Source organism: Triturus cristatus, chromosome 10, assembly GCF_964204655.1.
Source record: "Triturus cristatus chromosome 10, aTriCri1.1, whole genome shotgun sequence".
In the NCBI taxonomy this organism is placed as follows: Eukaryota; Metazoa; Chordata; class Amphibia; order Caudata; family Salamandridae; genus Triturus; species Triturus cristatus.
This window is the reverse complement of record NC_140593.1, coordinates 1,246,855,905-1,246,877,287: the sequence shown is the minus strand read 5'-3', so window position 1 is coordinate 1,246,877,287 and position 21,383 is coordinate 1,246,855,905. Positions and strand designations below refer to the sequence as shown.

General features: G+C 49.6%; 1 protein-coding gene across 2 annotated transcripts in view; it reads right to left on the bottom strand.

Annotated features, from left to right (window-relative positions):
* Positions 1 to 21,383, bottom strand: part of LOC146797200 (RIB43A-like with coiled-coils protein 2) — a 122,374-nt gene that overhangs the window by 57,522 nt on the left and 43,469 nt on the right. For both annotated transcript variants that reach the window (XM_085629915.1, XM_085629914.1), the window contains exons 5-7: positions 11,539 to 11,883; positions 7,413 to 7,531; positions 4,209 to 4,436 (exon numbers count right to left, since the gene is read on the bottom strand). In XM_085629915.1, coding sequence (XP_085486041.1) covers positions 4,209 to 4,436; positions 7,413 to 7,531; positions 11,539 to 11,883 — 692 coding nt within the window. The remainder of the gene's footprint in view (positions 1 to 4,208; positions 4,437 to 7,412; positions 7,532 to 11,538; positions 11,884 to 21,383) is intronic.

Sequence of the window (21,383 nt, the reverse complement as noted above, 5' to 3'; positions counted from 1 at the left end):
ATTCCCAGGTAATGGACGCATTGCACCAACGCTTCTGTGGAGTTATTGACTCTGAGCCCCAGCCGCTGAAGTGCTTTAAGTGCTATATTGTAGTGACTGTGGGCTCGGGCTTCTTGAGATGATGAGATCTTTATGAACCCGTCCTCTAGGCAGGGACAGATGAAAAGTACGACCTCTCTGAGATGGGCTGTAGCCGCCTCCATGCACTTTGAAAAAGTCTGTGATGCTGACTTCCGGCCAAAAGCAGGACTTTCTACTGATGATGAACATTTCCTAGCAGAAATATGTGATGCTTCTGTAGATAGGGATGTGAAAGTATGCGTCACGCCCACCTCTGATGGAGCTCGGGACAAATCTGATGAAGAGCCATAGTGTCTCCTGCTTTATGAATGTACCTGCAGCCCTGAGATCGAGGCTGGGGCGTGAGTCCATCTTCACTCCTTTCTTTCAAACCAGAAAGCAACAGGTGTAAAATCCCTGTCACTTCTGCGATGGAGGGACCGGTTCACTGACTCTTTGGCTAGGAGGATGCCGACTTCCACATGACGCAACTCTTGATGGTATTGAGATTTCTTCCTGGGAGGGATGGATGGAGGTGCAGATTGGAGCCACAGACTATAGTCATTCTGCACAGAGGGAAGGAAGGAGTCACTGGGCGGATTTCCTGAAGCTGCTGTTTTTTTCATCCACCTTTTCCTTTTGTTGTTTTACAGAATGAAAAAAGCATCCCCGGTGTTGTGATTGCTGGTCATACTGCTGAGTCCACTGAGAGCCTTGCACCCTCTGTAGTTGGCAGGTCATGTCACTAGGCCTATACTGATGTTTCTTGTACTTCTTATGGTTTTCAAGGCCCACAGCTTTCAGTGTCTCTAGCTCTGACTTCTTATATAGCATCTTGTTGTCCACATGTGCCCCAACCAAAGTGGTTCAGGAATAGGGAAGCTTTAGGATTCTCTGCTGGGATTCAGGGTTCAGGCACTTAAGGCAGTGAAGTGCCAGACCATGACAACAGCCATGTGCAGCTAAGGCCACTGAACCAGTAGCAACGCTTATGATCTGATGGGAGACCACCACCCCTGCTTGCAGGACGTCATTCAATCCTGTTTGTCTTCTTCTTGCTCTAGTTTTTCCTGGAAATGCCGAAGAGTGCCCGCACGGAAATATCACACTGACCAAGTGAAGTAGTGGCACTTGCTATGTTCATCACAGTTGCTGACGTACCACAGAACTTTCTGATAACCGGAGCTATTTTCTTACTTTCGTTTTCAGAAGGCACCTTTGAAGATGGTGAGATAGGATGGTACCTCCTTTCAGAAGCCACTATGAGTGTCAGGTGGTGGGTCACATCACGAGGTGCCCTTTCTAGCAGCATATATTTTTTCTCTAAGTGCACTGCAGGAGATTTAGCTGATGGCAGGGGTTAGAAATAACCCCATCGCCGGTTCAAGATGTCCTGGAACTAATCACTGCCCTGGGTGCAAACAGGTGGGAGTGCTCTGGACATGGATGTGAGGGGGTGCTCTGGACGTGACTGTGAGGGGGTGCTCTGGACATGAATGTGAGGGGCTGCTCTGGACGTGAATGTGAGGGAGTGCTCTGGACATGAATGTGAGGGAGTGCTCTGGACATGAATGTGAGGGGGTGCTCTGGACATGAATGTGAGGGGGTGCTCTGGACGTGAATGTGAGGGAGTGCTCTGGACATGAATGTGAGGGGGTGGTCTGGGTGCAAACAGGAGGGAGTGCTCTGGACATGAATGTGAGGGGGTGCTCTAGACGTGAATGTGAGGGAGTGCTCTGGACATGAATGTGAGGGGGTGGTCTGGGTGCAAACAGGAGGGAGTGCTCTGGACATGAATGTGAGGGGGTGCTCTAGACGTGAATGTGAGGGAGTGCTCTGGACATGAATGTGAGGGAGTGCTCTGGACATGAATGTGAGGGGGTGCTCTGGACGTGAACGTGAGGGAGTGCTCTGCACGTGAATGTGAGGGGGTGCTCTGGACGTGAATGTGAGGAGGTAGTCTGGGCGCAAACAGGAGGGAGTGCTCTGGACATGAATGTGAGGGAGTGGTCTGGGCGCAAACAGGAGGGAGTGCTCTGGACATGAATGTGAGGGGGTGCTCTGGATGTAAATGAGAGGGAGAGCGCTAGGTGCAAACAGGAGGGGGTGCTCTGGACATGAATGTGAGGGGGTGCTCTGGACGTGAATGTGAGGGGGTGTTTTGGGCACAAACAGGAGTGAGTGCTCTGGACCTGAATGTGAGGGGTTGGGCTGGGCGTAAACAGGAGGGAGTGCTCTGGACAGGAATGTGAGGGGGTGATCTGGATGTGAATGTGAGGGCGAGCTCTGGACGTGAATGTGAGGGGGTGGTCTGGGCGCAAACAGGAGGGAGTGCTCTGGACATGAATGTGAGGGGGTGATCTGGACGTGAACGTGATGGAGTGCTCTGGATGTGAATGTGAGGGGGTGCTCTGGACCTGAATGTGAGGGGGGGGTCTGGGCGCAAACAGGAGGGAGTGCTCTGGACATGAATGTGAGGGAGTGCTCTTGACATGAATGTGAGGGGGTGCTCTGGACATAAATGTGAGGGGGTGCTCTGGATGTAAATGAGAGGGAGAGCTCTAAGCGCAAATAGGAGGGAGTGCTCTGGACATGAATGTGAGGGAGTGGTCTGGGCGCAAACAGGAGGGAGTGCACTGAATGTGAGGGAGGGTTCTGGACATGAATGTGATGGAGTCCTCTCAACATGAACAAGAGAGAGTGTTTTGGGCGCAAACAGGAGGGAGTGCACTGAATGTGAGGGAGGGTTCTTGACATGAATATGAGGGAGGGTTCTGGACATGAATGTGATGGAGTCCTCTCAACATGAACAAGAGAGAGTGTTTTGGGCACAAGCAAGAGAGATTGTTCTGGACACGAACAAGAGGAAGTGCTCTGTACATCAACAGGAGGGAGTTCTCTGGACAAGAGAAGGAGAAAGTGCTCTGGACACGAAAAGAAGACTGTTCTGGGTAAAAATAAAGGGGAGTGCTTCATTCATGACTAAAAGGGAGTGCTCTAGGCACAAACAGGAGGGAGAGCTCTGGGCCTGAATGGGAGGCTGTGCTCTAGGCATGAACAAGAGACTGTTCTGGGTAAAAATAAAGGGGAGTGCTTCGTTCATGAGTAAAAGGGAGTGCTCTGGGCATGAACAGGAGGGAGTGACCTGGATACAAATGAAAGGGAGAATACTCATTCTATGAACATGAGGGAATGCTCAGAATCAGAAGGGAGAATGTGCCTAGAGCAAGAATGAGGAGGCGCCCATCACACAAATGGGGGGGGGGCAAGTTATTGGGACACAAATGAGAGGGTGAGCTCAAGGATGGGAGGGTGGGATCGGAACTCAGAGGGATGGATGTAAGGAGGGTGCGAATATTCCACTTGTAAATGAAACCAAAGTTAGGATCAGTCTAAGTGGGGGAATGCTTACAATATGCAGGAACGCAGTGACTGCTCAGTACCTGAAGCCGAGGATAGGAAGGATTGGCTCCCAAAGGGAAGAGAGCGCTCCGAAATGACAAAGGAAACAGAGTTCAGGACATAAAAGGGAGGGAAGGATCTAAACCTAGAGTGAAGCACAGTGAAGGGGATGAAATGCTAAGAATGCAAAGGAGAACTACTCTGAAAAAGAAGAGGAGTGAAGGAGTGCTCAGAAACCAGACAGGAAGGATGTGCTAAGGGCACACGAGGGAAGGAATGAATCATGTATTTAGAGGTGAGCAGGTTGAGATGTGTCCCCCAGTTATAAGATGTTCTGCCATAGTAGGTGGATTTAATGTTGTATTTGTTCTCAGAAACGCATCTTTTGCTCAGGGATGAGGGTTCTTTGCTCATGAGCTTGGGACAGTAATGGTGGTTCCTGGCTTTGGACCTGGGTTACCTATCTTGTGTTGTGGATGTGTTACTCATGGACATGAAGTCCTTGCTCATAAACATGGGGCCTTTGCTAAGGAAGGGGGGGATCAGTGCTGTGAGCTATGGGGCTCTTTGTAGGGCACTGGCTTGCTGGAGCGGGTTTGTTGCTTGAGGAACAGGCTCCTTCCTCTCAGGTGTTGGGATTAAGTCTTGGAGAGTTGTTGTCGAAGGGCCAGTGTCGTCGCTAGGGGTGTGGGTCTTTCTAAGAGAGGTAGTATTCCTGCTGTGGTGCCTGGGCTTCTAGCTTGTACCTGTTTTTCCTGTCGCTGCAGCTCCTGGCTGTGCCTGATCTCCTCCAGCTGCTGGGGGCTCATGCCTTTCCAACGATAAGGCACTACGCGATCTGGGCCAAAGCAGCTGGCTGCCTGGGAAGGGTTCTCAGTCAAGATGTCCCCAGTCAAGTGGTTGTATATCTCAGCAAAGTTGTCATCTTCCTCCTGCTGCTTCTGCAGCCGCTGGCGCTCTGCTGTCTCAGCAGCCTGTGAAAAAAATGCAACATTAGACTGAAGGCTGGATTGTCTCTGAGACTCTGTTACCTAATTCTGTCCTGAAAGATGCTACCCTGGTTTACTCTTAGGGGCCCTGATCTCGCATGGCAAAAGCTCAATCCTCAGGAAAACCTAGAAGGTTCCAAACATTCAACCTCAAGACATGAGGGGCAGCTGCTCAGTCATGGAGGCTCTGAACGACGTATCTCAAGACGTGAGGGGACGCCGCTCAGTCGTGGAGGCTCTGAACGACGTAGCTCAAGACGTGAGGGGATGCTGCTCAGTCATAGAGGCTCTGAACGACGTATCTCAAGACGTGAGGGGATGCCGCTCAGTCTTGGAGGCTCTGAACGACGAATCTCAAGACGTGTGGGGACGCCGCTCAGTCATGGAGGCTCTGAATGACGAATCTCAAGACATGAGGGGACGCTGCTCAGTCTGGGAAGCTCTGAACAACGAATCTCATGATGTAAGTGGACGCGGCTCAGTCTTGGAGGCTCTGAATGATGTATCTCAAGAGTCAAGACGTGAGGGGACGCCGCTCAGTCTTGGAGACTCTGAATGATGTATCTCAAGATGTGAGGGGACTCCGCTCAGTCATGGAGGCTCTGAATGGCGTATATCAAGACGTGAGGGGACGCCGCTCCATCATGGAGGCTCTGAATGACGTATCTCACGACGTGAGGGGTCGCCGCTCCGTCATGGAGGCTCTGAATGACGTATCTCACCACGTGAGGGGACGCCGCTCCGTGATGGGGGCTCTGAATGACGTATCTCACAACGTGAGGGGACGCCGATCCATCATGGAGGCTCTGAATGACGTATCTCACAACGTGAGGGGACGCCGCTCAGTCATGAAGGCTCTGAATGACATATCTCACGACGTGAGGGGACGCCGCTCAGTCTTGGAGGCTCTGAATGACGTATCTCACGACGTGAGGGGACGCCACTCCGTCATGGAGGCTCTGAATGACGTATCTCACGACGTGAGGGGGCGCCGCTCCGTCATGGGGGCTCTGAATGATGTATCTCACGACGTGAGGGGACGCCGATCCATCATGGAGGCTCTGAATGACATATCTCACGACGTGAGGGGACGCCGCTCAGTCATGAAGGCTCTGAATGACGTATCTCACGACGTGAGGGGACGCCACTCAGTCTTGGAGGCTTTGAATGATGTATCTCATGACGTGAGGGGACGCCGCTCAGTCTTGGAGGCTCTGAATGACGTATCTCACGACGTGAGGGGATGCCGCTCAGTCTTGGAGGCTCTGAATGACGTATCTCAAGACGTGAGGGGACGCCGCTCAGTCTTGGAGGCTCTGAATGACGTATCTCACGACGTGAGGGGATGCCGCTCAGTCTTAGAGGCTCTGAATGACGTATCTCAAGACGTGAGGGGACGCCGCTCAGTCTTGGAGGCTCTGAATGACGTATCTCACGACGTGAGGGGACGCCACTCAGTCTTGGAGGCTCCAAATGACGTATCTCACGACGTGAGGGGACGCCGCTCAGTCTTGGAGGCTCTGAATGACGTATCTCACGACGTGAGGGGACGCCGCTCAGTCTTGGAGGCTCTGAATGACGAATCTCAAGATCAGAGGGGACGTCGCTCAGTCATAGAGGCTCTGAATGACGAATCTCAAGATGTGAGGGGACGCCGCTCCGGCTTGGAGGCTCTGAATGACGTATCTCAAGACGTGAGAAGACGCTGTTCAGTCTTGGAGGCTCTGAATGACGAATCTCAAGATCAGAGGGGACGCCGCTCAGTCATAGAGGCTCTGAATGACGAATCTCAAGACGTGAGGGGACGCCGCTCCGTCTTGGAGGCTCTGAATGACAAATCTTACGACGTGAGGGGATGCCGCTCCGTTTTGGAGGCTCTGAATGACGTATCTCATGACGTGAGGGGACGCCGCTCAGTCATGGAGGCTCTGAATTATGTATCTCATGACGTGAGGGGACACCGCTCAGTCATGGAGGCTCTGAATGACGTATCTCACGACGTGAGGGGACGCCGCTCAGTCATGGAGGCTCTGAATGACGTATCTCACGACGTGAGGGTACGCCGCTCAGTCATGGAGGCTCTTAATGATGTATCTCAAGACGTGAGGGGCCAATGCTCAGTCTTGGAGGCTCTGAATGATGTAACTTAAGACGTGAGGGGACACTGCTCAGTCATGGAGGCTCTGAATGACTTATCTCAAGATGTGAGGGGACACTGCTCACTCTTGGAGGCTCTGAATGACATATCTTAAGGCGCCTGCAGCTCCTGCTCAGTCTTACATGAGACTTAAAAGCAGTCATGGGTTCTAGCAGCTGCAGTTTTCTGATGCTGTAAGGACCACAGAGATCTTGCCCAGATCTACAAGCTGCACCTTTGGGGCCTTGACCTGCCTTGGCTGAGTTGACTTCTGTCCTAGCTCATCGACCCCCGGAGTACTGATATGTGCTAGGTGATTTCTCCTCGGGCCTTGGACTGTTCTGTCGCATGGACCCTAGCATACTTGTTCCATCAATATAGCTGTGTTTGACCCATCATATGTTTGTGACTCAGGGGCCTTGAGCTGTTCAATTCTTGTGACCGCAGGGGCTTTACTCCATTTTGACATTGTGAGTCCAGAGGCCTGCACTGTCATGTCTGTGGGACCCTAGAGGCCATGAGCAGTTCTGTCTCAGGAACACAGAGGCCTGCCCTATCATTGTGCCCCTTGATGCCATGACCTGTCCTACCTTTGTGACACCAGATGGCTTGCTCTGTCTTACAGCTGTGGGCCTTGAGGCCAAGAGCAATTCTGTCTTGGGACCCCAAGGGCATTGCCTTGCCCTATCCTAGTGATCGTAGAAGCCATGTTCAGTTCAGTCTTGAGTCCCGAGGGCCAATGCTATGTTAGGTCTTGGGACCCCCAGAAGTCTATGTCTGTCTTGGAGCACACAACACTCATCCTTGCCCAGACAGGGCATTACCTGTGCTTTGTTGAAGTTCTCAGTTGCAAGGTTAATGGCCTTCCTGCAGTCCTCCTCCATGCGGGCCAAGTGCAGTGCCCGCTCGTCCAGCTCCACTCGCTTTTTGTCGTAGAGATTATCTGCAAGGAAGAATATTGTCACAGCAACCAATGATGTGCGACAAGAAGTCGATGCTTGTAACTGAGCAGAGTTCATGCTAAATACAACACCATGAGGGTTATGCTACAGATAACTCATTTTACCGGCTCTGGACTCCCAGCATCATGAGAGTTCTGAGCTGGTAAGATGAGTTACCTGTAGCATAACTCTCATGATGCTGGGAGTCCTGAACTGGTAAGATTAGTTACCTGTAGCATGACTCATGAGATGCTGGGAGTCGTGAACTGGTAAGATGAGTTACCTGTAGCATGACTCCCAGCATCATGAGAGTTCTGCTACAGGTAACTCATTTTACCGGGTCAGGACTCCTAGCGTCATAAGAGTTATACTACAGGTAACTCATTTTACCAGCTCCGGACTCCATGACATAGATAACAAATATTGCAGGTTTAAGCCTCTCAACATCATCTAAGCTACACAACAGGTAAAACATTATATTGAGTCAAGATTCCATACTCACAGAGTGTCACAGAGTTCTCAGAGGCTCACAACTCAGAAAACAGAGCTAGCCCTTGGTTTATACACAGCAGAGATATCGCTTAAATTACACAGATTTATGAATTTCACAAGCCAGAGGCAGAGCTATTCCTGGATTTAAAACGTTTATCAGAGAGGTCGGGTGGCTTCAGCAACTCTGCCTTGAGCATCTTCACCCGGGGCTCGATTGTCACATACAGAAGGCCTTGCAGTCACCAAAACTAGATTCTAGGGGCTTATGTGATCCCTCTGCCTTTATCTAATTCAGGGTGACAATGCCTGAGAATTTAGTATCTCCCAGACACCTGGAGTACTGGTGTCCCACCCAGAGGCCAAGGAAAGGGCGAGTCCCTAGACTTTGGGGGTCACAGATGCATCAAGAAGCCAAAGGACAAGTGACAGTTCCGTCTCCTCTGGATCACACTTTATCATGTTATCTGTAGAGGCCTGGCACACTTAGGGCCCTTTCCAATTTGCTTTCCTCTGCAGGGTTCTAAGACACAGGCAGGGACTGTGGTTCCTCTTCCTGGGGGCAGCAAGGTCCAGCATGGAAAGTATAACCAATATACCAGAGACTGCCGGGCATCAAGGCAAAATATTTCTGCCCTAGGCTTTCATTTTGCAAATTTTTGTTTTTAAGTGCATTAGTCCACTTAGTTAATCTAAAGTTAACCAAGGCAATCTCTGTCCGAAAGCACACAACGAGAACTTGCTGTGCTCTGTGACATGGAGCATCTGTTAAAACTATTTGTCCAGAAGGTGCTTCGTGGATGGGGTTTATACAAGTAGCCATCACTCCAGCTGCTGGTCTTCAGCTATCAGTCCCATGACCTCTGGGAGAATTGAAAATAGAGAAGGAATCTCTGATAATTCACCATCAGTTCAGCACTCAAGGGATCAAAGCATCTGAAATTCTTGCAAGTGCAGTTACCTGCGTATTTGCTCGGTGCTGGGACACACTCTTAGGCTCACACTGATACATAGCTGGTGGTTACCTGCATTCTTTCTCTGTGCTTGGACACACACTCATAGGCTTGCACTGATACATAGGTGGTGGTTACCTACGTACTTACCCTGTGCTTGGACACACAATCTTCGACTCGCACTTATACATAGCAGATAGTTACTTGTGTACTTGCTCGCTGTTTGGACACACACTCTTAGGTTCGCACTGATAAACAGGTGTTGGTTACTTGCATACTTACTCTGTGCTTGAACACACACTCCTAGCTTCACACTGATACATACCCGGTAGAGACCTGCATACTTACTCTGTGCTTGAACACACACTCCTAGCTTCACACTGATACATACCCGGTAGAGACCTGCATACTTACTCTGTGCTTGGATACACACTCTTAGGCTCACAGTGATACATAGCAGGTGGTTACCTGCATACTTACTCTGTGCTTGGAAACACACTCTTAGACTTACACTGATACGCAGTGGGTGGTTACCTGTGTACTTGCTTGGTGCTTGGACACACACTCTTAGGCTAGCAGGGATACATAGCAGATGGTTACCTGCGTTCTTACTCTGTGCTTGGGCACACACTCTTAGACTCACTGATACACAGCGGGTGGGTATCTGCATTCTTACTGTGCTTAGACACACACTCTTAGGCTCACACTGATTGACAGCCGGTGGTTACCTGCATTCTTACTCGTTGCTTGGACACACACTCTTAGGCTCACAGTGATACACAGCCGGTGGTTACCTGTGTACTTACTCTGTGCTTGAACACACACTCCTAGCTTCACACTGATACATACCCGGTAGAGACCTGCGTACCTACTCTGTGCTCGGAAACACTCTCTAAGGCTCACACAGATACACAGCCTGTGGTTACCTGTGTACTTACTCTGCGCGTGAACACACACTCCTGGGTTCACACTGATACATACCCGGTAGTTACCTGCGTACTTACTCTGTGCTTGGCCACACACTTATAGGCTCACTCAGATAACCAGCCGGTGGTTACCTGTGTACTTACTCCGTGCTTGAACACACACTCCTAGCTTCACACTGATACATACCCGGTAGAGACCTGCGTACTTACTCTGTGCTTAGACACACACTCTTAGGCTCACACTGATACACAGCCGGTGGTTACCTGCATTCTTACTCGTTGCTTGTACACACACTCTTAGGCTCAAACTGATAGATAGCAGGTGGTTACCTGCGTACTTACTCTGTGCTCGGAAACACACTCTAAGGCTCACACAGATACACAGCCGGTGGTTACCTGTGTACTTACTCTGTGCTTGAACACACACTCCTGTGTTCACACTGATACATACCCGGTAGTTACTTGTGTACTTACCCTGTGCTTGGCCACACACTTTTAGGCTCACACAGATACACAGCCGGTGGTTACCTGTGTACTTGCTCGGTGCTTGGACACACACTCTTAGGCTAGCAGGGATACATAGCAGGTGGTTATCTGCGTTCTTACTCTATGCTTGGGCACACACTCTTAGACTCACTGATACTCAGCGGGTGAGTATCTGCATTCTTACTGTGCTTAGACGCACACTCTTAGGCTCACACTGATACACAGCCGGTAGTTACTTGTGTACTTACCCTGTGCTTGGATGCACACTCTTAGGCTCACACAGATACACTACAGGTGGTTATCTGCGTTCTTACCCTGTCCTTGTGCACACACTCTTAGGCTCCCACTGGTACATAGCTGGTGGTAAACTGCATACTTGCTCAGTGTTTGGACATACACTTATGCTCACAGTGACACATAGCTGTTAGTAACCTTGCGTCTTTACTCTTCGCTTGGACACAAACTCTTAGGCTCGCACCGATACATATTCAGTGGTTGCCTGTGTACTTGCTCTGTGCTTGGACATAAATTGTTGAGCTCACACAGATTCATAGTGGGTGGTTACCTGCGTAATTACTCTGTGCTTGGACACACACTCTTAGAAGCACACAGGTACATGGCCAGTGGTTACCTGTGTACCTCGTCTGTGCTTGGACACAATCTGAGAAGCACATTGATATATGGCCAGTAATCACCTGTGTATTCACTCTGTACTTGGACATACACTCTTAGACGCATACTTATTCATAGCAGGTGGTTACCTTAGTTCTTACTCTGTGCTTGGACACAAACTCCTAGGCTGCACTGATACATAAATGGTGGTTACCTCAGTACTTGTTCTGTGCATGGAAACACACTCTTAGGATCCAACTGATACAAACTCAGTGGTTACCTTAGTTCTTACTCTATGCTTGAAAACACACTCTTAGGCTCACATGGATACATAACAGGGTGTTACCTGTGACTTGTTCTGTGCTTGGACACACACTCTTAGATGCACACTGATACATGGGCAGTGGTTACCTGTGTACTCGCCCTGTGCTTGGACACAAATTCTTGGGCTCACACAGATTCATAGTGGGTGGTTACCTGCATACTCACTCTTTGCCTGGACATGCTCTCTCACGCTCACAAAGATAGCGGCTGGGTGGTTACCTGCATACTTGCTCTGTGCCTGGTTGCGTTCTTTCTCTTTCCTCTGATCAGTCAGCCATTTCCTTGTAAGCTCCTCCTGCCCTTTCTGCCGTTCCTGCTTGTTGAGATCCTCACCAGCCAGCTTCTGTAGGCTAGCTGGCCCGCAGCGGGGGTCATCATCAGAGACCCGAGCAGGTTTGTCTTTCTTAAGAGCCTGGGGGTCATATAGGTCAAACTCCCGCCGAGTCTCAGGAGGCTGAACCTGCTCCCGGAACTCCTGAACCTTCTTGTTGATGCTCCGAGCAAAACTATTCTGTTCAGCTTCTAGGATCTGGGCGACCTTGTCCGACTGAACACGATCTGCATCTGTGGGGGCAAACATATATCCTTAGAATGAAGCTTGCTACTATTATGGCACAGAGGCAAGTAAGTGAGACACTCAGAGATGTTCACCCAGCATGTTTCTGTCCCTATAAGACCCTGGCTGGCTAGAACAAGGACACCCCCAAAAAAGAAGTAATCAGGTGTCACCGGCTAGGGCTTGTGCAGTAGGAGCCAAGGAGACTATACAAGATCATATGTGGAAGTGAAGTAGGGGAAGACAAACAATATTTCAAGTCTTCCCCATTTCATTTTCTGGGCACACCACTGGTGTCCTTGAGGAGCACTTGTGCAGTTGGAGGAATCCATGGGGATTGGAGGCCACAAAAACCCAGCCAAAAAACAACAAGCATAGGCAATGCCAATAACTCTGGCTTGTGTCTGAAAGTGCCTCTTCAGTCGCTGGAGGGTTTAGGCGTTCAATACATTATCATAAGGGTGCTCTCTTACTCATCTTTGCACACATGCAAACATTCATTCACCCACTCACTTATTGTTGAATTTACCCACTGACCCATAAACAATAAAACACACACGCAAAAGTTCAACAAGCACATTCGTAATAAATTAGAAGACTAAAAGTAGAAATAAATGCTGCTGCCTACGCATTATGCTTGCAATAAAAACTAAAATTAAACCTAGCAACAGCCGACTGTATTCCAATGATATTGTGTATAGTGTATGATTGTTTTAAAGTTCCAACAAGGGCGCCACATTGAGACGCAACGAGTTGAATATTTTAGAATGATAAACAGTGTCACACTATGGACAGCAATACCATATCAAGATGGCTGACTGGTTTAGGTTTAACTGTGTTTTATTTGGCAAAATTACAAAACAGCACCGCCTAAGTTGACTTTGGGGCCAGCAGAAAGCTTCTTACTCTTTAACTCCAAGGCTCTCTGCTGCACTGAGGTTCTTTACCTCCGGGGCTCTCCGCTGCACTAATGCAGCTCTTTACCTCTGGGGCTCTCCGCTGCACTAATGCAGCTCTTTACCTACGGGGCTCTCCGCTGCACTAATGCGGCTCTTTACCTCCGGAGTTCTCTGCTGCACTAACAAGGCTCTTTACATCCGGGGCTCTTTGCTGAAACTAATGAGGCTCTTTACCTCCAAGGAACTCCGCTGCACTAACGAGGCTCTTTACCTCCGGGGTTCTCTACTGCACTAACAAGGCTCTTTACCTCCGGGGCTCTTCGCTGCACTAATGAAGCTCTTTACCTCCGGGATTCTCCTCTGCACTAATGCAGCTCTTTACCTCCGGGGCTTTCTGCTGCACTAAGAAGGCTCTTTACTGACAGGGCTCTCTGCTGCACTAACGCAGCTCTTTACCTCCGGGGCTCTCCGCTGCACTAATACGCCTCTTTACCTCCGGGGCTCTCTGCTACACTAATGCTGCTCTTTACCTCCATGGCACTCCGCTGCACTAATGAGGCTCTTTACCTCCAGGGCTCTCCGCTGCACTAATGAGGCTCTTTAATGCCAGGGTTCTCCACTGCACTAATGAGGCTCTTTACCTTCAGGGCTCTCCGCTGCACTAATGAGGCTCTTTACCTCAGGGCTCTCTCCTGCACTGATGAGGCTCTTTACCTCCGGGGCTCTCTGCTGCACTAATGCAGCTCTTTACCTCTGGGGCTCTCCGCTGCACTGATGAGGCTCTTTACCCCAAGGCTCTCTGCTGCACTGATGAGGCTCTTTACCTCCGGGGTTCTCCGCTGCACTAACAAGGCTCTTTTCCTCCAGGGCTCTCCGCTGCACTAATGAGGCTCTTTACCACCAGGGCTCTCCGCTGCACTAATGAGGCTCTTTACCTCCAAGGCTATCCGTTGCACTGATGAGGCTCTTTACCTCCAAGGCTCTCCGTTGCACTGATGAGGCTCTTTACCTCCAAGGCTCTCCACTGCACTGATGAGGCTCTTTACCTCCAGGGCTCTCCGCTGCACTAATGAGGCTCTTTACCTCCGGGGTTCTCTACTGCACTAACAAGGCTCTTTACCTCCGGGGCTCTTCTCTGCACTAATGAGGCTCTTTACCTCCGGGGCTCTCCTCTGCACTAATGCAGCTCTTTACCTCCGGGGCTTTCTGTTGCACTAAGAAGGCTCTTTACCGACAGGGCTCTCTGCTGCACTAACGCGGCTCTTTACCTCCGGGGCTCTCCGCTGCACTAATACGCCTCTTTACCTCCGGGGCTCTCTGCTGCACTAATGCGGCTCTTTACCTCTGGGGCTCTCTGCTGCACTAATGAGGCTCTTAACCTCAGGGCTCTCCACTGCACTAATGAGGCTCTTTACCTCAGGGCTCTCCACTGCACTGATGAGGCTCTTTACCTCCGGGGCTCTCTGCTGCACTAACGAGGCACTTTACCTCCGGGGCTCCCTGCTGCACCAACTAGGTTCTTTACCTCCGGGGCTCTCCACTTCACTAATGCGGCTCTTTACCTCCAGGGTTCTCTGCTGCACTAACAAGGCTCTTTACCTCCGGGGCTCTTCGTTGCAATAATGAGGCTCTTTACCTCCAAGGATCTCCACTGCACTAACGAGGCTCTTTACCTCCAGGGTTCTCCACTGCACTAATGAGGCTCTTTACCTCCAGGGCTCTCCGCTGCACTAATGAGGCTCTTTAACTTCAGGGTTCTCCACTGCACTAATGAGGCTCTTTACCTTCAGGGCTCTCCACTGCACTAATGAGGCTCTTTACCTCAGGGCTCTCTCCTGCACTGATGAGGCTCTTTACCTCCGGGGCTCTCTGCTGCACTAATGCAGCTCTTTACCTCTGGGGCTCTCCGCTGCACTGATGAGGCTCTTTACCCCCAAGGCTCTCTGCTGCACTGATGAGGCTCTTTACCTCCAAAGCTCTCCACTGCACTGATGAGGCTCTTTACCTCCAGGGCTCTCCACTGCACTAATGAGGCTCTTTACCTCTGGGGCTCTCCGCTGCACTGATGAGGCTCTTTACCCCCAAGGCTCTCCACTGCACTGATGAGGCTCTTTACCTCCAGGGCTCTCCACTGCACTAATGAGGCTCTTTACCTCCAAGGCTCTCCACTGCACTGATGAGGCTCTTTACCTCAGGGCTCTCTCCTGCACTGATGAGGCTCTTTACCTCTGGGGCTCTCTGCTGCACTAATGCAGCTCTTTACCTCCGGGGCTCTCCGCTGCACTAATGCGGCTCTTCACCTCTGGGGCTCTCCGCTGCACTAATAAGGCTCTTTACCTCCATGGGACTCCGCTGCACTAATGAGGCTCTTCAACTCCAGGGTTCTCCACTGCACTAATGAGGCTCTTTACCTCCAGGGCTCTCCGCTGCACTAATGAGGCTCTTTAACTCCACTGCACTAATGAGGCTCTTTACCTTCAGGGCTCTCCACTGCACTAATGAGGCTCTTTACCTCAGGGCTCTCTCCTGCACTGATGAGGCTCTTTACCTCCGGGGCTCTCTGCTGCACTAATGCCGCTCTTTACCTCTGGGGCTCTCTGCTGCACTAATGCAGCTCTTTACCTCTGGGGCTCTCCGCTGCACTGATGAGGCTCTTTACCCCCAAGGCTCTCTGCTGCACTGATGAGGCTCTTTACCTCCGGGGTTCTCCGCTGCACTAACAAGGCTCTTTTCCTCCAGGGCTCTCCGCTGCACTAATGAGGCTCTTTACCACCAGGGCTCTCCGCTGCACTAATGAGGCTCTTTACCTCCAAGGCTCTCCACTGCACTGATGAGGCTCTTTACCTCCAAGGCTCTCCACTGCACTGATGAGGCTCTTTACCTCCAGGGCTCTCCGCTGCACTAATGAGGCTCTTTAACTCTAGGGCTCTCCGCTGCACTGATGAGGCTCTTTACCTCCAGGGCTCTCCGCTGCACTAATGAGGCTCTTTAACTCCAGGGCTCTCTGCTGCACTGATGAGGCTCTTTACCTCCGGGGCTCTTCGCTGCACCGATGAGGCTCTTTACCCCTGGGGCTCTTCACTGCACTGATGAGGCTCTTTACCACCAGGGCTCTCCACTGTACTAATGCAACTCTTTACTTCTGGGGCTCTCCACTGCACTAATGAAGCTCTTTACCTTCAGGGCTCTCCACTGCACTAATGAGGCTCTTTACCTCCAGGGCTCGTGTGAATATCAACATTGCTCTATTCTTCACCCGCATGGATGGATGAAGATCAGGAAAATACAGCAACTCCTGCCTCCCGATGGCACCGTCTTTCTAATCAATGGCCTCTCTGAGGATTCGGTCCTCCAGTCTAGCGTCTTCACTACCAGCATCACTGGACAGCAGCACCCCTTTCTTGTCTCTTTGAGTTGGGGGTGAGTTGGAAGACCCTCCGCAACAATTTGTTGCACTCATTAGAGGAAATTCCCAACAGCACCATCAGCACAGGCTCCCAGCTGGTCGGCCTGCCTGTGATACTGCTTCCGTTGCACCCCCAAGATGCACACATGGGTATCTTGTCAAGTGTGTCCAGCTTCTCCTCAAGTTTCATCATGGTGGTGGCAGCGTTCTCTCTGGACTTCTAGCTCCACTACCAACATATGCTTCTCCGGTGAGTGACCCTGCCCTCGTCACAGTCAGCGCTGCTCCACAGCACGTTTCTCCAATGAGTAGCTCTACAGCCACCTGCCGGTAGCTCTACAGCCATCTGCCGGTAGCTCTACAGCCACCTGTCGGTAGCTCTACAGCTACAGTCTACAGGCTTCAACAAAGTGTAATACCAATCCATTGTTTAGATCTATTGGCTTTAACATATGCTTTTCATAAGTCAGGCCTACTGCTTTTGTCAACACGTTTCATAACTTTTGCCAATTTACTAATCAGGCATGTATGCTTTAAAACTGGCTAGTCACCATAACCAACACAGCCTGCTAAGGGAAACAACCTTTACAATGCGGCCATTACACCGCGATACCTTTACAACGCGGTTGTTACAATGACCGCGTTGTTAGTACTCAATGCATTTACATTGCAAGTCTTTACAACAACTTCCAGTAGGGGGCGCTGAGGTATTGGAAATGAATTCCAACACCTTCCCTACTATTGCGCAAACTGGAGTAGGAATAGTAAATAATACTATTCCTAAGTGCAGCGCGCTTCCTAGCGGAAGTCGGGTAAAGACTTGCAATGTAAATGCATCGCGTACTAACAAAGTGGTCATTGTAACGACCGCGTTGTAATAGCACGCAATGTAATACATCGCATAGTAAAGTGCTATATTCGCCTGCTATATATACTGAGTAAAGATTTCCCACAAGGGAACCATAGGCGTATTGTCATAAAATTACAAATACATGCAAACTTTCCAGTTGGTAAAACAATATACAACCCCTCCGATGGAGGCTGAACAGGGACAATAAGGGGGTGATTAGGATGGCGTAACGCCTTCGTAACCTGATTCACCCATCGCTAGATTACAATGGCGTTGGGTAACGCGGCGGATGGAAAGTCCATCTGCCGCTTTTCTGCTGGTCGGCAATCGCTACGCAGGCACCACCATCCATATTATGATGTGGGGTGTTTGAGGCCTTTCCATGACGGCGATGCCGCCGTGAAAATGCTGGTGGGGATTCGCTTTGGGGGCCCATTGCGGCCTCCCCAACCCCCGGGGGGGGTTGGGGAGCTGCACTTGGGGGGTACCTATGGTACCCCTTACACTGCCATGCACAAGGTGGCAGGCACCGCGCGGTGCCTGCCACGTTGTGCATGGCAATGCACAACATGATATTTTAGCATTGCAGCGGGTGCAGCAGCACCAGCTTCGATTTTAAAATGCCAGATGCGACCGCCGCAGTGGTGGTCGCATCATAATTGGGGTGGCGGTGCCGCTGCATGGCAGGCGGGCGGTCCCGTTACCGCTAGGGTAAAAGTAAAGGCTAAAGTCCGCCCGCCATCCTAATAACCTCCTAAGTTTGTAAATCTTCGCCCCCCCGGGTTTGTCTAATAGAGTAGCCAACAACAGCGTCCCTTCCCAGTGCGGTGATCTGTGGGCTTCCATGAAGCTGAATACCTGCTTCTGGCCTTTACCACAGGGTGACACCAATCCTTCCTTCAAGACCATTCTATTTTATGAATAGCTTTTCACACTAAATAAGTCAGGGCCTACTGCCCTTGTCATTTAATAATAAACATATCAAACCAATGGCATCTGACTTTTCACAATGAACTATTCAAGCCGTTAGCCTTTATCACTGACTCGTCACCATACGTTGTCCAGGCCTACTGTACTGTGCATAATCAGGCATACAGCCATGACATTATAAATATGTACAAAACCACATGCAACTCTTCTGAAAAAGGTGCTAACGAGGATAGCCACATTGCAAACATTCAACTTCAAGGTTTTATCAGAGGGAGCGACCGACTCCAAAATCCTTGGCGAGGACTTAGGTTAACAACGAAATTTCAAGAAGCAAAAAATCTGTCTACAGATAACAGGGTGCAGAACTCTCCGCCCTTAAAACGCATATTGCTTTAATATCTGCTTTCACAACAAATAACACAAAAGACGATCGGAGGCGGCTTGCAATACGTCTAGAAACTGGCAATCGCTCGGGGTAGCACTCCAACCCACCTTGCATTTGCTCACCATGCCACCTCAGTTTGGACCCAGCCAAAAACAAATCAGTCTTGACCCTGCTCCTCATGGGAAGAGTCCAGCCCGAACTACCAAGCCAGATCCTTCCTCAGCTGGAACACAAGCAACCCAGGGCCAGTTTCGACCTTGCTATGGGCTCATCACCCGGGTACAGCTTGGTTCTAGTGACACAGCGAGCACGGAAAACCCATGTCTGGGCATACCCATGCCATTTAGGGCAGAACATAAAACACATACAAAGGCGATCGGAGGAGGCTTGCAATAAGTCTAACCGTTCGCAATCGCTCAGAGTAGCACTCCAACCCATCATTTTTTTGCCCACCATGCCACTTCAGTTTGGACCCAGCCATATCCAAATCAGTCTTGACCCTGCTCCTCATGGAAACAGTTCAGCCCGAACTGCCTGGCCAGGTCCTTCCTGAACCAGAACACAAGCAACCCAGGACCGGTTTCGCCCTAGTTACTGGCATTTTAATAACATTTTCCATTAAACAACTCAGACTTCTAGTCTTTATCATTGTACTCTCACCGAACCAACTGAGGCCTAGTACTTTGAGCATAAGCTTTTCCACGACAACCACCGGAATACAGTCATAAAAAGGCATAAAGTTACAAATATATAGAGAATTAGAGTCAGCACAACAAAACAATACATTCACAAGAGGGCCTAAGAAGGATTATTGCAGTATAAATCTACCCCTAGGGTTTGTCGCGGGGGTAACCAACATCAAAACTCTTGCCTCCTAAACTCTGTGAGTTTCCATGTAACACAATATCTATCTACAGGCATCGACAGAGTGCAGTAGCCATGTGTCCTTAAGGCCTATAGGCTTTAACATAGGGTTTTATTTTCACAATAAGTATGTTAGGTCTACTGCCTTTTGTCATCATTTTAAATAAGGCATGGATCAGGCCTTCAGTATTACCCATCAAATGGGCACCATACTAAAACATTCCAGCAGTACTGAGCTCATGTATTCACACAAGGCGCAAGGCGCCAGTGGAAGCGCACAACTTCTACCCATTGAATTGCTGTTCTCAATGTTACCAGTATGTGGGTGGAGAAGAGCACCTGAATGCTCATTTTCTATTGATCACATAAGGCAGGCATCTGATGCGACGCTGAGTAGACAAAACTACAGGAAAACAGAAGGGACAAGGGAAAATGGCAGGATGGCACAGGTTCAGACCGTCAAAAGATCTGTATTGAACCAGCTGTATAAGTCACTATAAAGAAAAGGACAAGAAGTTAAAAAGAACTCTTGGACTTCAGAGTAAGTTTATCCAATGAGATACTATTCCCTATTCCCACTGCAGACTACTCTAGTTCTCACAGTTAGAAACGGGACACAAAAGGAGCGGGGAAAGAAATGTAATTTCTTAATACTGCCCTCTCACACTTTTCAGTGTCATGCTTCATCATTGGGCCGCATCTGAAGCCCAGGTGCAGACCAACACACTGGGCGGAGTGCAAAAGACATTTTTTGAATATACAGTGGTGAGGAAAAGAAAGTATACAAACAGATAAAGAAATGGGGAAAAGTTGTTTCCTCAAGAAGGGATCATAAAGTGCAAAACACAAAAAGGAAGAATACATAGGGGAAAGGAATGAAACCAATAGTTTTTGTAAAGAGCTCTTCTCCTCTCTTAATTGAAACGGCCTGTGAACCGCTTCATCTATAAGTCACTGCTTGGGTATGTATGCTCCTTGTTAAAATATGGAGGCCCAAGGCCAATAGTGATTCTAGTGAACTCTCCCAAATATTGGATGGCCTAGACGCCTCTTTTTCAAAATTTGCGATACCCCACTTACTACTCCAAGATCAGCGGAAGTCCTCTTCCCAGTCAGAGTCCACCGACGATAACGGTGCTCTGTTTTCCTCGCGTTTAAGGCGTTGCTTCATGCAGGCTGGCTTGATGATTATTGTAGGGTCATCTCTCAGTTCTTGTAAGGATTTTCTCTCATTGTTAGGCAGGTTAAAGAATGGTCTCCCTCCGTCTTCTGTCTCCATCCTTTCAATATTTCTCAGGATCGCCTGTTCACCTACTTCTGGGGGTAATTGTCCCAGTGTGGGTACAAACGTTGACTTGTTTCTTAAACCTGTATCTCCCTCTTCTTCCGAGGAGGCTCCTTTCCTTCAAAAACACCTTCAACCTTACAATGTGGGAAAATCTAGCAAGTTCGCACTTTAATTTTTTAAGGGTCTAAAACTTGTTTGTGGGAACAAAGTTGACTGCACATTTCAAGGAATTGGGCCATACAGAAAAAGATTTAAACTGGACTGTACTTGATAGACTCTTCATCCCACCCCACACGTTCGACATCGCCAATTTCCTACTGGTTAGGGAACAGCGTGGGTGGACAGACTGAGCAGCAGCCACAGGTGTTTGAATGACTGCATCCCCTGGTTTCAACTTTATGCGATTATAAGTAAATAATGGGCGAAAGACCTAGCACACATGAGTAATGTTACACAGTCTGAAATAATGAATGTGGGTATTAGAACAGACTTAGTTCATAAGATTAATGTTACGGAGTGCACTCACTGGACATATAAAGCGAATGGTGCGGAATGTAAAGATGGCCGCAAAAAACGAGCGGTCATACACAGCGCAGATTGCACATGATTCTGAGGAAAAAGAAACAGTGTGGAATTTCATGATGGCCGCTGTAGTGAGTGACGGAAGGTTGAGATAATAGACGGCCTAGTTGTTATGGACCGCCCTACACGCAGACGTGCCCACGTGACAGGTGTGAAGCGATGCCTTAAACGAGAGGAAAACAGAGCACCGTTATCGTCGGTGGACTCCGACTGGGAAGAGGACACCCGCTGATCTTGGAGTAGTAAGTGGGGTATCGCAAATTTTGGAAAAGAGGCGTCTAGGCCATCCAATATTTGGGAGTTC